The following is a 14,946-nucleotide window of genomic DNA, read 5'->3' on the forward strand; positions in this document are numbered from 1 at the left end:
GCCTTTGGACATTTTTCAGCCACCAATTAATCCCAACAATTATTTGAAGAACAAAACAAAATGATACAGCAGAGATAAGTTCTGAAAATTGGACAGGATGAGTTTCACCATGCCTGTATTTGATTTAGTACACCAACTTTTAAGGATCCAATATCAATTAGTCTAAAACAAACAATCAACCAAAAATTATGAAGAGTGGGTTAGAAAGCATGAAAAAAAATTTATTGTACTACCTCTGTTCCATAAATCGGTAATATTTGCTTTTTGCACGTAGATTTTTAAATATTAATATTATATTAGTTTATAGTGAAAAAGAATGTCGTTATTAGATTGCGTGATATTATATTGGTTTATAGTGAAAATAACAAAAATATTCGTATTAGATTATGTGATATTATATTGGTTTATAGTGAAAATAACAAAAATGTCCTTATTAGATTGCGTGATATTATTAAATACTATTAGATTTTTAAATATTAGTATTATATTGGTTCGTAGTAATATATTGAAAATTGTAAGAGTATTAATAGAAAATAGTACTTTTGTTTTGGGACGGACATAAATATAAAATAGTATTCTTCTTATAGGACGGAGGGAGTATAATTTTATGTGGAGCATCGAATTATCTATAGAATAATGTAAAAGGAAATTTACTAAACAATATAAGAAATTTGTTGAATAATGTAGATTTAGTTACTTTTTAGCATCAAAACCAACACACATTTTAATAAAATCTTGAATATATTTTCAAAAATTTAAAAGTAGACGCGTCGTTGGCAAACAGGTTCAATAGTGAAATGGGCACGAGGAATGTAGAAATGATATTTTTTTTGGGAAGCAACAAACTCGAGAAACATAAGGTCGATGAAAATGACATCAACGATCGAATTGCCTTATGCTTCTTTGAATAATTTTGACAGTGACAAAGATTCCAACGGTCCAAATTCAATATCGAAGTTGTATCGCAAGATATTAAGCAAATTGTTTTAATTTTATTTCAACTAATTTTGGTCTTTTTCATTCACCATCTTATAGCTGGATTTATTTGTAGATCTTTTTTGAGGTTAGGGAAGACCTATGCTTCAACTTATGTATGTTCTTATATTAATATTGTTACAGAAATTAGAAAATTAAGAAAAACATATAAGAGTACAAAAAATTTAGTGATTCGATCATGTTGATCTAGGTTTAGAGAGACGGTCAAATTATGTATATGTAGTAGTATTTTCAAGGTGTTAATTACATAGAGAAAATACATCAATTCAGCAAAGTGACAATTAAATTAAAACTTGTTTCAACTTTAGCTTTACAGCACATCAAATATTGATTATTATAAATATATATTATACTAATTTTTATCAAAATTTCATTTTATTTTTACTTTTTATTTTTTAAAATCACATGAGTAGGGCACTTTCTTTCATTTTTTCCTTTTAAATTCCTCTTAAATTGATGAGAATTTTAATGCACGACTTTGTCATTTCTTAGCAAATAAAATTTGATTTTTGAGTAATTAAGGCACACTCAGCAGAGCAAATTAAATTTGTATGAAATCTGTAAATGAGTTTGTTTTAATATTTTAAATAAAAAATATTATTCATTTGACATTATTTTCAATAAAAATATTATTATTATTATTTTTGTTATAAAACGTTATATCAAAATACTATTTAAATAAAATTTAAATTAACACTCAATTTCAAATTAATTTAAAAGCACAAGCAAACAAACCATATATATATTTGTTTAACATGGCAAAAGAATAAAAGAAAAAAGAAAACACATTCACGTGCTATATAAATAATTGTATTTCATTCAAATTGTGACAAAATGCAATTATTGGAATTTCGCAACGCGTAAGTAATTTATATAAAGTATAATAATCGAATGAGCCAAAACATAAAAAGAAAAAATTCCCATGATATTTTACAATATATAATACACAAAATTACACCCTAACAAAACATAATCAACACGCATTAATAAAATAAAGTAAAAAATCACGAAAAAAAATGTAAACAGGTGAGTTTTTATTTATTTAAATTTGATTGTTAATTTAGTTGGTTGCATATAATTTTTCTTAGAAAACCCAATATATATATTACAAAAAATCGTAAAAAATTATATAATAAAAATATTTAAATTGTTGTAAAATTTACACACCCAAATTAAAAAAAAAAAAAGAAAAACCAAAAAAACAAAAAAAAAAAAAAAAAGAAAAGAAAAGAAAGAAAATGCATTCAAATCCAACTTGTGTAGCTCAAAACCCTAACAACCCTCGAAAAAAAAATAAATAATAATAATAAATTTTAATAAATTCCAGGACGTATTTTGAGGAATATTCCTATGAATTTACTTCAAGACAGCCCATGGTGACACCAATTCACAGGTCACATTTCTTTCTTGGCCCCGATCAAGTTACCAACTTCTATATTCATCTCATCGTCCGATCATTCAAAACCTACATCATCAACGGCTGTCGATTCACTTGAAACCTAAGATAATGCCGAATCGAATAATCCTTGCCCCTCCTCGACCACGAGTTGCCTTTTCCGACCAGTCTACAGGCAGGTGTAATACACTAAAAATATCTAACCTAACCCTAAATAAGTCCGAGAGGTCGGCCACTTTCGTAGGCCCCACCTCTCTCGACTCTATATATATACACGCGCGCGCACACATTTGTCGAACCAAGCTAAACTCATACCAAAAAATATAGCATTGCATTAAATCTTGCAAAACAAAAAAAAAAAAATAATGGTGGCTTTCTCAGCAAATCAATCATACACAACATCAGCACAATTGGTAAGAAGATCATCTCTTTTACCTTCAAAAACCCTAAATCTACAAACCCTAAATTTACAAACCCTAATTCCTACGAAGAAAAATGTGACATCCCACAAGCCACTCTACATCTCAGCAACTACAAGCTTCAACCACATTTCTAACCCTAGCTTGGATTCGGATGCAACCCCGTCCGTCCGGTGCAATGCCTACGAAGCTCGTAGAGCGCAATCCGTCCCCATAAGCATTGAGGTGGACGAGGATGTCGCTAAGAAGGTTAAAATTGGCGTCTATTTCGCCACTTGGTGGGCTTTGAACGTCGTCTTCAACATATATAACAAGAAGGTTTTGAATGCGTTTCCTTTCCCTTGGCTTACTTCGACTCTTTCACTAGCTGCCGGATCGCTTCTTATGCTTGTCTCGTGGGCTACTAGGATCGCCGATGCCCCACAAACCGATTTTGATTTTTGGAAAGCCTTGTTTCCTGTAAGAAATTTTCATCTTGCCTTAACTCTTTAATGACTAACATTTTTTTTTTTTTTTTTTAAGATAGCGTTGATGAATTATTGTGATTATTATATATATACATAGGTTGCGATAGCGCATACCATCGGACATGTGGCAGCAACTGTAAGCATGTCGAAAGTAGCAGTTTCTTTCACTCACATTATCAAGAGTGGCGAGCCGGCTTTTAGTGTTTTGGTGTCAAGATTTTTTCTCGGAGAAACTTTCCCCTTGCCGGTGTATCTGTCTCTATTGCCTATAATCGGAGGTTGCGCGCTTTCGGCAGTTACTGAGCTCAACTTCAACCTTACTGGTAAGCTAGATATGTTGATGACTGCAATGAAGTTTTTTTGTCGAAAGTTTAGTTAGTGTTCACTTGGTGTCTCTAAGATTTTTCGATATAAGCATTTTTTTTAGAAAGTATTCGATATTTATTATGTTTAACACAATGATCTGCACAATAGCTTATCAATTTAGCTATTTTGTCTTAACTCACCATATAATAAATTGCTAATATTTTTATCGACACTAAATTAAAAATGTCTCAGTTGTTAACTGAGATACGTATCCATGGATTCTATATATACCCTAAATTAATGTGCAAAACATTTTCACCTGTCTTTATAATGAAACACATTAAAATACAAAACTTAAACTTGGCTAAGGAAATTAAATGAACATCTTGTTAGCATTCAAAATTAGCCAAAATACACCCTATTTTGAATGAGAAATTTGATTATTTTTCTTCTAAAAAATAAATGATGAATTGGTGCAGGATTCATGGGGGCAATGGTGTCGAACATGGCATTTGTATTTAGGAACATATTCTCGAAGAAAGGGATGAAAGGGAAATCAGTTGGTGGGATGAATTACTATGCTTGCCTCTCCATGTTGTCTCTTTTGATCCTCACACCATTTGCCTTTGCTGTCGAGGGTCCCAAGTTGTGGGCTGTTGGCTGGCAAAAGGCACTCTCTCAAATCGGACCAAATTTCGTCTGGTAATTATTTCTTTCTTTGTCACTTTCTCCTTGTCTAATTTCACCATTTTGTAATTTTGTGATGTTATTCTTTTAGTCGATTCATATGGTAATTTATCAATGACCCAACTAATATTTTCATTTGATCATCAATTTGAGTTTGAATGCATTATGATACATTCAATATATATATATATATATATATATACACACATAAGTGCACCATGTAGAAGACAAGTGTTTTTACTATTTTATTAATTTTTTAACTCATATTTGAAGAAGGTTTTGTTTAGCTAAAAATATTGGAGTTTTGATAAACTTTTAGAATATTAGAAATTGATTATTTAATTTTATATTTTATAACAAAAAATAGAAATTTAATTTAATGAACTTTAAAAAGTGTGTATGTAAACAAAACCTTAGTCATAATTAATGATCTTCAATATATACATTACATTTATGTGCCTAAGATTTTTTATATTATACATGAAAAAAAAGAAAAACTATTCATTCTACATATATATATATATATATATATATGGCAATAATATGGACAAAGAGTAGTGTCAGTCCTGTGATTGCCATATCTTCAATTTTTGTCCTCAATTCATTCTTTGATTGTTACATAGCAACCCTACCTAGCCACCCACCCCTCCCCACATACATGCTATATTTATTTAATTTGTGGTTGTGAAAAATAATACATATGCAGGTGGATTGTAGCCCAAAGTGTTTTCTATCACCTATACAATCAAGTGTCGTACATGTCTTTGAATGAAATATCTCCATTGACATTTAGCATCGGCAACACGATGAAGAGGATTTCAGTAATAGTCGCGTCCATCATCATCTTCAGCACGCCGCTTCAGCCCATCAATGCCCTCGGCGCCGCCATTGCTATCTCCGGCACATTTCTCTATTCTCAGGTATTTTAAAGTTCGAAACTCAAATTTTATTTTAGGGTTTCATAATTTTTTAGTTTGAAATTAAATTTTGTCTGCCTATTCAAATTTGGACAAAATATGTACACAGAAGATAACATGTGACCCATACAGCTAGTGTCACATGTGGTCTTGTGATTCTCTTGTCATCACTTTACATATGCATTTCTATTCTTTTGATTAATTTTCTAGGATGTATTAATGAAGATACAAAAAAAAAAAAAAAAAAAAAAGAAAATTCTTGAAATTTTCATATGTAAAAAATAAAATAGTATAACGATTATTTTACTTGAAAAATTTAATTTATTTCTTTCATTAAAATTTACGTTGCAGGCTACAAGGTAAACAAGAGACAATGCACGGGAGCGACCTTTACGTGTAAATTAAAAAGAAGGTTTTTCCAATGGAATTAATTGGATTCATGGTTTGAATGATAAATCGACATTGCAAATGCATTTTAAAATAAATGCTTTGAAGACAAGCGAGGAGGCGAAGTGAAACATTACTTGGACGATGCCGATTGATGTTGATAAACTATGGTACTGGAATGTAGAAGATTTTTGGTTGATTGAGGAAATATGTTTCGAGAATTATATAAATAATTTATTTTTTATTATGAAGGCCAATCTCTCTCACATTTTTTTTTTTCTTTTATTATTATTACTGTATTGTAAATTTCCTATTTCTTGAAAAGAAGTTAATGATCTATTAGGGTAAACTATAAACAAAAATGATGAAAATATAGATTAATTGGGTTTGAAAAAAACAAAGTGAGGGGGGGGGGGGGGGGGGGGGGGGGGGGGGGTTGTAATTACCTTGACTCAAATAATTATAGGTTTTTCTCTAGTTTTGAAAAGAACATTCACGTTAACAACATAATTTCTAATTAATATTACCGAATGATACAATATATAGGCACGGCATATAAATATAATACCGACATGCTTCCCAAAAGAAATAAAAAAATAAAATATTCAATAGAAACTACTCTCTTCGTCTCAATTTAAAGTACTTTTTTTTTTATCATTTTTGTCTGTCATACTTTAAAGTATCAATTTTCTATTTTAAGTAAAAATAATCATACACAAGTAGCAAAATACCTTTTAGGGTCTGTTTGGTTCGAGGGTTTAGGAGGGGAGGGGAGAGGAGGAGAAGAGATGAAATTCTAAAAAATTTTGTATTTGGTTCAATTTTTTTGAGAAGGGAGGAGAGGAGAGGGTAGGGGAGGGAGAAGTTAATCTCTTTAGATTTTTATTCCCCTCCAATTTGGGGGAATTTGGAGATGAGAGATTTTATTAAATATTTTTTAATTTAATTGTCTATTATACCATTTTAATATTTTATTAAAAATTTTATAATGTTTTTAAATTTTAATATTTATTTATTTATTTTAATAAAATACTATTATTTTTAGTCTATTACAAAACCCCTCAAAGAGTCCATTTAGACCGGGACAAATGAAGTATTATTTTTTATATGCAACATTCCTAAAATATAAATCAATTAAATTTAAACAGGTAAAAACAATCATACTAGATTATATTTCACCATCTGGCTTTTATCCAACTTGAAACAAATTGGAAAGTACATTCATTAAGGAGAGCTATTGCAACGGGGATTTCAATGTTAATTGAGTCAAATTAGCAGTTTTCATACTAATTTGTTCAAGTTAGTATATTCCATCAAAACATACAGTATATAATAATACAATGTACAATACATATTGTAACTGGGAAAGTTTTAGAGTTTGGAAATATTATTATTTTGAGAATAACAAAGAGTGAAGAGTCGAGTATATTTGATGTGATATTTTATATATGTGACAAAATATGTATTTAATATTATTTTAATTTTTTAGGTTAGTTTGAATAGTGCCAAAATTTTTAAATATATATATAGATAATATTTTCTATGCCCGCCAAATTTACTTTCATTTTTTTTTTTAGTATGTGAGCTAAATTTATTACATTATTAATTTTGACAAAATTAATAAATCTAACATTTAATTATTTTTTTCTATTTAAACATATTTACAACAAATGACACTACCTTTATTATATTTTATCTCTTTATTACTTTAATTTCTAACTAAATTTTCAAAAATATCTCAAACTATCGTTTTTTTTTTAATCACTTTTTTAATAAAATACTTATTTTTTTAGTCCCCTTTCCGGACTAAAATATTTTAATTTTTGCGGACGAATAGAGTAATATTTTTATTGTAAGTTTTATTATTTGTAATACTTCCCAAAATATGCTACAAGTCTATTAATGTGGAACCTTCCCTTTGGGCTGATGTACGTGGCATAAATTATAAACTGTAATCCATCAAAAAGGGATTTCTTATGCTATCTCTTAATTTAATTACTTCCATTCAAAACTTTAAGAACAATGGGTAAAAAACTCTTCATTTGCCTCCATATCAAATCACGGTTCCACTAGATGTATTTCTACACTTTAAACTTAAATTTGGACCATACTTGAATGATGCATCGGAATGGAATGCAAACTCAAAAGGTTTGATGTGTTCAGAGTGTTGTTGTTTGGTTGAGATTCGAACAACAAACAAGCAACAAAAAGTACAGTGCAGAGTGAATCAAAACAAACAACATACCAAAGTTTGTTAACCCAGTTCGGCCCTCAACCGGCCTATGTCTGGGGGTACCAACTTAGGGCAATTCCACTATCAGTGCAGGAACAAGATACAAAAACTCTTCACACACACTCCACAAATCAACCGCCACAGATCCAACTTAAATGTATTGGTTTCCCTACCACATACAAGTGCATCTTCCTTCGCAAAGGCAAGCATGCAACGCCTCGACCTCCATTGGTTGTGCTCTGAAATGGGACGTTGTTGTAGACAGCTTGTCACATCCTCCTCCTTCGACTCTCCTTGGAATCCCCTTTGAACCAAACAAACACTCGGAAGTTGTCAATACAACAGACTGTTGTGATTCCTTCAGGATGTGATTTTGGCTTCAAATCTCCAGCAACTTCGACATGGTTCAGACCCAATATAATAGATAATAATCCTCCCAGATTTTTCTACTCAAATCATGATCTAACCTCCAAAAAAAAAAATCCCTCAAAATAAAAGAGAACACTCCCCCTCAACTAGAAATAAAACTCAACTATTACACCATGTGATTTGGGCTCTTCTTTCGGTGAAGCTGAGTAGAACTCTTCAAGTTCTCACTCTCTACTTAGAATACGAAAGATATCATATTTTCTCTTTTAGAAAATTATGAAAAGTCCCATTTCCACAATTCTATGGGTAATGTATATATACACATACACAAACCCATTTCTTCCAATCAATATTCGACAACAAATGAACTCAAAATGGTCAAATATGCCAACACACATTTCATGACACATATCTATGCATATGGGACGAAATTGATATGTCAAACTTGACATAAATGCCTAGAAGAAAGAAAGAGTCAAATATTACCTCGTTTGGTAATGGGTGTTGGAAACATTTTCTTCCTTTATTTTTGACATTTCTTTTGCATGCAATTTCGTAGAACAAAGTCATTTTGTCTTTTTATGTAGTAGGACAATGAGATATATATTTTGTCTCACCTTGAAGCTTTTTCAATGACTAGAACATCAGCCTGGAACCATGAACTCGAGTAGGTTGTAGTCTTGCAGACAGCTGATTGATTGTCTGATTTTTCTACAGATCCAAAAAGGACTGAGTGTTTCTTGCTTTTTTTCTTCATCGTTTTTTTTACTTTCCATATCAATGCTTACAGAAGTTCTCATGTACTTTTTGCCTCTGAAATATCCAGGATTTGAGTTGTCCTTTTACTTCTCAATTTTTTTTTTTTCTAATTCAAAAAATATGTGGCAAAACATTCCACATCAACAGACAACATGAACAATTTAGCACGAGTTGGTTGTATATATGATCATTTTGCGGATCTCCAATTCATCAAACAAAATTTTAGACCAACATAAAACAATATTGATTCATTCCGTCCTTTATTTTCTTCATAATTATTCCAATAAGTGGGGAACTTATTCTTTTTTTGAAGCCTCTCATGGAGAGAATATGATAATATGATGTTTAAATATTGTTGAATCTTAATTGGAATTTGTGTGAATATTACTCACAATTATATGAGACTTGTACTAAAATCAGAAAACTGCAATGCCATAATCACTGAGAGATCCAAGAATAATAGTTGGCGGAGGGCTATTTATTAATTTTTTTCATATATAATATATAATTTTAGTATATAAACACTTACAAAATTCTCATTTTTCATGGGTTTAAAAATAAAAAAATTTGACAATTAAGTTAAATATTTATAATAATAATTTTTTTTTATTAAATCAATAAGAATTTCCAATTAATGGTAACCTTTAACTCCATTATTAAAATTCTAAAAGTTATACATATAATACAAAAATGAATACATACAATACCGAAAAATCAAAATAGTTAAAGGGCCCAACACCCTTGGCCCCCTTACTAGGTCTACCATCGGTTAGAATTGAATGACAAATGAGTAAATAATCGAGTTGAAGAATTTCTCTTCCCATATGACAAACATCGAATTGCTAGTACGACGAAATTGTTGCATTACGGATGGCCTAGACCACCTCGAGTTAGCGTGAGCTCAAGTCCAAAACTATGCCAAATATGGTCCACCTCTAGGTCCATATCCTATCCATGGCGGGCGGGGTGCGCCGATGTGTGGCCAATCTTGTCTAGTGCTGTATTTTGCTCTATGAAATAAAGGACAATGCCTCCTTTGAATGTTAATTTTTCTTCGTGCACTACCTGAAAATTTGTCAAATTCTCGTGAATGAAATTGTAGCAGAATGTACCTAGCCATTTTCATAACAATTTTGATAAATTGTCGTGGAAGTACACTGCCAGACTAAATGAATTTGACTTGGAAATTGTTTCGGAATCAATTTCGAGACTGTGAATATATATATATAATAAATATTAAATCAACTAATTTTTTTGGTCTTAAAAAATCCGAAACCATTTAAAATAGTTTTAGATTCTCCGAAACTATATTAAATATTGAATGGCCTTGGAATTTCTGATGGCATATGAAATATATTATTTTATTATATTGGATGGTCTCGAAAATTTCCGAAACCATTTAAATGATCTCGAAATTTTTGAAGGCATATATCTTTTGTTTTATTATATAGAGAGGTTTCAGAATTTTCCAAGCCCATTTAAATTATGTCGTCATATTAGATATATATATATATATTATTTTTTTATGTTGAAAAGCTTCGGAAATTTTCAAGTCTTTCAAATGGTTTCAGAATTTTCGAAGCCATATTATACATTATTTTCATTATATTGAAAAGGCTTGGAAATTTCCAAGTCTATATAAATGGTCTTAGAATTTCCGAAGCCATATTATATATTATTTTATTTTATTAAAAAGGATCGGAATTTTTCAAACTTATATTAAATGGTCTCGAAATCTCCAAATATTTTATATATTTATATATATATATTTAATAAGAAGGTACAGAATTTTTCGAGCTCATTTTAAATGGTCTCGAAATTACTAAATCTTTATTATATATTTTTTTATTTTAATAAAAAGGCTCGAAAATTTTGAATTTATTCTAAATGGTTTCTAAATTTTTGAATTTTTATTATATATTATTTTATTTTAATAAAATGGTTCAAAATTTTTTAAACCTATAAAATAATTCAAATTTCCCGCAGCCGCTACCCTCCCTCTAATTAAAAAAATTAAAATAAATAATTAATTTTTTTTTAAAATACAAAACTAAAAAACCCTAATAAACTACCACACCGCCGCCTAATAAACCCTAAAAAATCCTAAAAAACTTTTTTCTACTTACCATGTCACATTTTTATCAAAATTTTAATAAGTTTCCTATAATACCCCTATTTTAATTCTACTTATCCCATTTTAACACTAAAATATTATTTTGAATATTTATATCGATACAACCTTACACAATTTTTCGGGATATATTAAGTATATATAATTTTTTTTATTTATAATAATTATTGTTTATTAATATATTAACTAGGAAAGATAATTATATTATGCATATATTTGTTTTTAGAAAATGATCGAATACAATAATCTTTTTAATGTACGAAAATTATTTTGAAAAATATGATAATTATGAAAGATTAGGGTGTGTTTATTGTGTGTAATAATTTAATTATTTATTTATTTATTTTTTATATAAGGTACAAAGAATTGTGCAAAATACACTCTAATTATTTTAGTGGTTTATCTTATTTTTAACAAATAAATATAGTACAATAAAGTAAAAGAATGTAAGAAATTAGGGTGGAATTATACGACAATTTTCAAATATGTTATATTTTTTCAATAAGTGGGTAATTCATTTACAATTATTTTGCTAAAGATTTTCATGGATTTTCGTGACAAATTTTAAAAAGCTATTTATTTTTCTCATTATCGTAATTTACCGCCACTACTTTTATTATTTTAATTTAATTTCATAAAAAAATTTATTTATGGGGAAAATAGTTTTATGATTATTTTTAGTTTTTATTGATTGTTCATTTATTATAGTTGTGCAATTTTGTGAAGATTCTTAAAAAACTACTATTATTAAAATTTTAAAAATTATTGCAAATTAAAAAAAATAATGTTGCAAATTTGGGCAATAATTCTTTTATTATTTAATTTTAATAAATTGTCGCGGGCATGTGCAACAAATCTTTATGAAAATTATTTTTATTTAAAAAATAATAAATAAGTAGTATTTGTTTTTTATAATACTATAACTATTTGTTTGGAAATCTGAGACTTTATAATTATACTCTTTTCTCTCCTTATTCATAGTATTACTAGCGGAGAACCTATGTGATGCACGACAAATTTCTATTAATTATATTATGATATATATTTTTTATATTATAATTTTGTAGTCTATAAATATAAAAAATATATATATTAGAATCTAGCACTCTGAACTTAAGAAATTAGAAAAAAACATATACATAATAATGAAAAAATTCAATTAGTACAAAATATAAAGAACACAATAGATCATTTTTTAAAAAATAGTACATACACTAAGAATAAATATACTAGAATAAAATATGTTATATATATATATGTATATATTAAAACTTACAATATTTTTTTATATGAATTCCCCAAATATTTATTCAAATCAAAAAACTTAAAATTTGGATATAATCTATAAAATTGAAAATTTTTTGAATACATTATTCGGAACCAAATCAATTAAAAACGACATACAAAATAAAAAATAAAAAGAATTGATTTATAGAAAATAATAATAGCATAATATATAATTAAAAAAATACATACACAATAAAAATAAAAGCATTACAATAAAAATAAATTTTTATACATATTAAAACTTATCATAATTTTTCGTATGAATTTCTCAAATATATTTCAACATAAAAAAACTTGAAATTCGGACATAATTTACAAATTTGAAAAAAAGAACAATAGATAATATTTTTTAAAAAACACATACAAAATAATAATATATATAAATATTAAAAGTGATTATATTTTATGTATGAATTCTTCAATATTTCTTTAAATAAAAAATTTTGAAATTTATACAATATTTACAAAATTGAAAAGAAAATATATAATGGTTGAAAACAAATCAGTCAAAAAAATAAATACACAAATAGATAAAAAAAAATTTATTAGTAGAAAATAAAAATAATAAAATAGATAATTAAAAAATATACTCCATTAGCCAGGAAAAAAATTAGTACATTTGGAGTTGGTGCTGAGATTAAGAAAAATAAATATTTTAATAAAAAAAAGTGAAAAAAAAGTAAAATCGTAGTTCTAAGTATTTTTGAAAATTTAGTTATTAATTGAAAATAATAATGAGAGAATATAATAAGGTATTGATTGCAAATAAACTTTGAATGAAAAGTAACAATAAAATAATGATTTTTTCAAAATATTGACTTTTTTTACTTTTTCAAATATAGTAATAGAGTAAATTTAATGGATGAACGAAAAAATAAAATGAAAATAAATTTGACAAAAGACTAGAAATTTGAATATTATCTACAAAATTTAAAAAATATATTAGTATATAATAATCGAAGCCAAATTAATTAGAAAAAATACATTTACAAAAAGAATAAGAAATATGGTTCGTAAAAAATTAACACAACAAATAGTTTAAAAAATACACACATACACGGTACGAATAAAATAAAAATAAAATTTTTATATACTAAATTTTATCATAATTTTCAATATAAATTTCTCGAATATTCCTTCAAATCAAAAGAGTCGAAAATTTCACATAATCTACAAAATTGGGAAAAAAAATATTAGAAAATCATATTCAATACCAAATAAATTGAAAAAGGACACATAATTGATAACAATGAAAAAGAATTTATTGGTACAATATAAAAATGACACAATATATAATTTTAAAAAATACGTATATAATAAGAATGACTAATAAAATAAAAATAAATATTATATATATTTAAACTGATCATAATTTTTTCTCTGAATTTTTTTTACTATTTTTTAAAATCAAAATACTCAAAATTTCAGTATAATCTATAAAATTGAAAATTGTATTAGAATATAATACTCAAAATCAAATTTATTAAAAAAAGTATATACTCAATAAGAATGAAAAGTAATTGATTAAAAAAATTTAATAGTAGAAAATAAGAACAATATATACTCAATAAGAATGAAAAATAATTGATTAAAAAAATTGGCATATAAATCAATTTATAAAATTTGTATACTCATTAGAAAAAAAATGGAAAAAAAGTATAAAACCAAATACCCATAAATCATTATTCATTAATTAATATTATCCCAATTTCAATACTATTTACAAACATTATATATAAATCATGAAAATTTTAAATTCAAAATATATCAAAACCATTGGATCAAACTATTCTTTCGTGATGATAATAATTATTTATAAGTAACGTTCTACATTTGTTTCTTTAAACGTCGTAACAACAGATTTATTAATAAATCACTGAAAACAACTATTTCTTAAATACAATAATAATTAGTATATTTTTATTAGGGAAGTATTAATAGCAGAAAAAAAAAATAGAAAAAGAAAAAAGGGACACATAATTGATAACAATGAAAAAGAATTTATTGGTACAAATATAAAAATGACAAATTTTAAAAAATACATATACAATAAGAATGACTAATAAAATAAAAATAAATACTGTTTTATATATTAAAACTTATCATATTTTTTTTGTGAATTTTTTCACTATTTTTTAAAATCAAAAGACTCAAATTTTGGGTATATCTATAAAATTGAAAACTATATTATAATATAATATTCAAAATCTAATCTATTAAAAAAAGTATATATTAAATAACAATGAAAAATAATTGATTAAAAAAATTTAATAGTAGAAAATAAGAATATTATATACTCAATAAAAATGAAAAATAATTGAATAAAAAAATTTAATAGTAGAAAATAAGAACACGATAGATACTGAAAAAAATACACGCACAATATGAATGGAAGTTCTACAATAAAAATAAAATTGTTATGTATTAAAATTTATCATAATTATTATATAGATTTACTAAAAAAATTTTTAACTCAAAAAATTTAAAAAATATTACAATATAATACTTGAAACCAAAGAAATAATAATAATAAAAAAATACCTAATAAGCATGAAAAAAATTGATTAGCAAAAAATAAAAAAACACAATATA

At 26.7% G+C, this 14,946-nt stretch overlaps 1 protein-coding gene across 1 annotated transcript; it reads left to right on the plus strand.

The window, feature by feature from the left end:
• Positions 1-2,693: 2,693 nt before the first annotated feature.
• Positions 2,694-5,826, plus strand: LOC127247944 (glucose-6-phosphate/phosphate translocator 2, chloroplastic-like). Its single transcript, XM_051270039.1, has 5 exons — positions 2,694-3,270; positions 3,376-3,601; positions 4,064-4,286; positions 4,978-5,191; positions 5,540-5,826. Exons 1-5 carry the CDS (start codon positions 2,758-2,760, stop codon positions 5,549-5,551), a joined length of 1,188 nt encoding a protein of 395 aa, XP_051125996.1. The 5' UTR covers positions 2,694-2,757; the 3' UTR covers positions 5,552-5,826.
• Positions 5,827-14,946: the final 9,120 nt, after the last annotated feature.

Source organism: Andrographis paniculata, unplaced genomic scaffold, assembly GCF_009805555.1.
Source record: "Andrographis paniculata isolate CXL003 unplaced genomic scaffold, ASM980555v1 Contig32END, whole genome shotgun sequence".
Lineage (NCBI taxonomy): Eukaryota > Viridiplantae > Streptophyta > Magnoliopsida > Lamiales > Acanthaceae > Andrographis > Andrographis paniculata.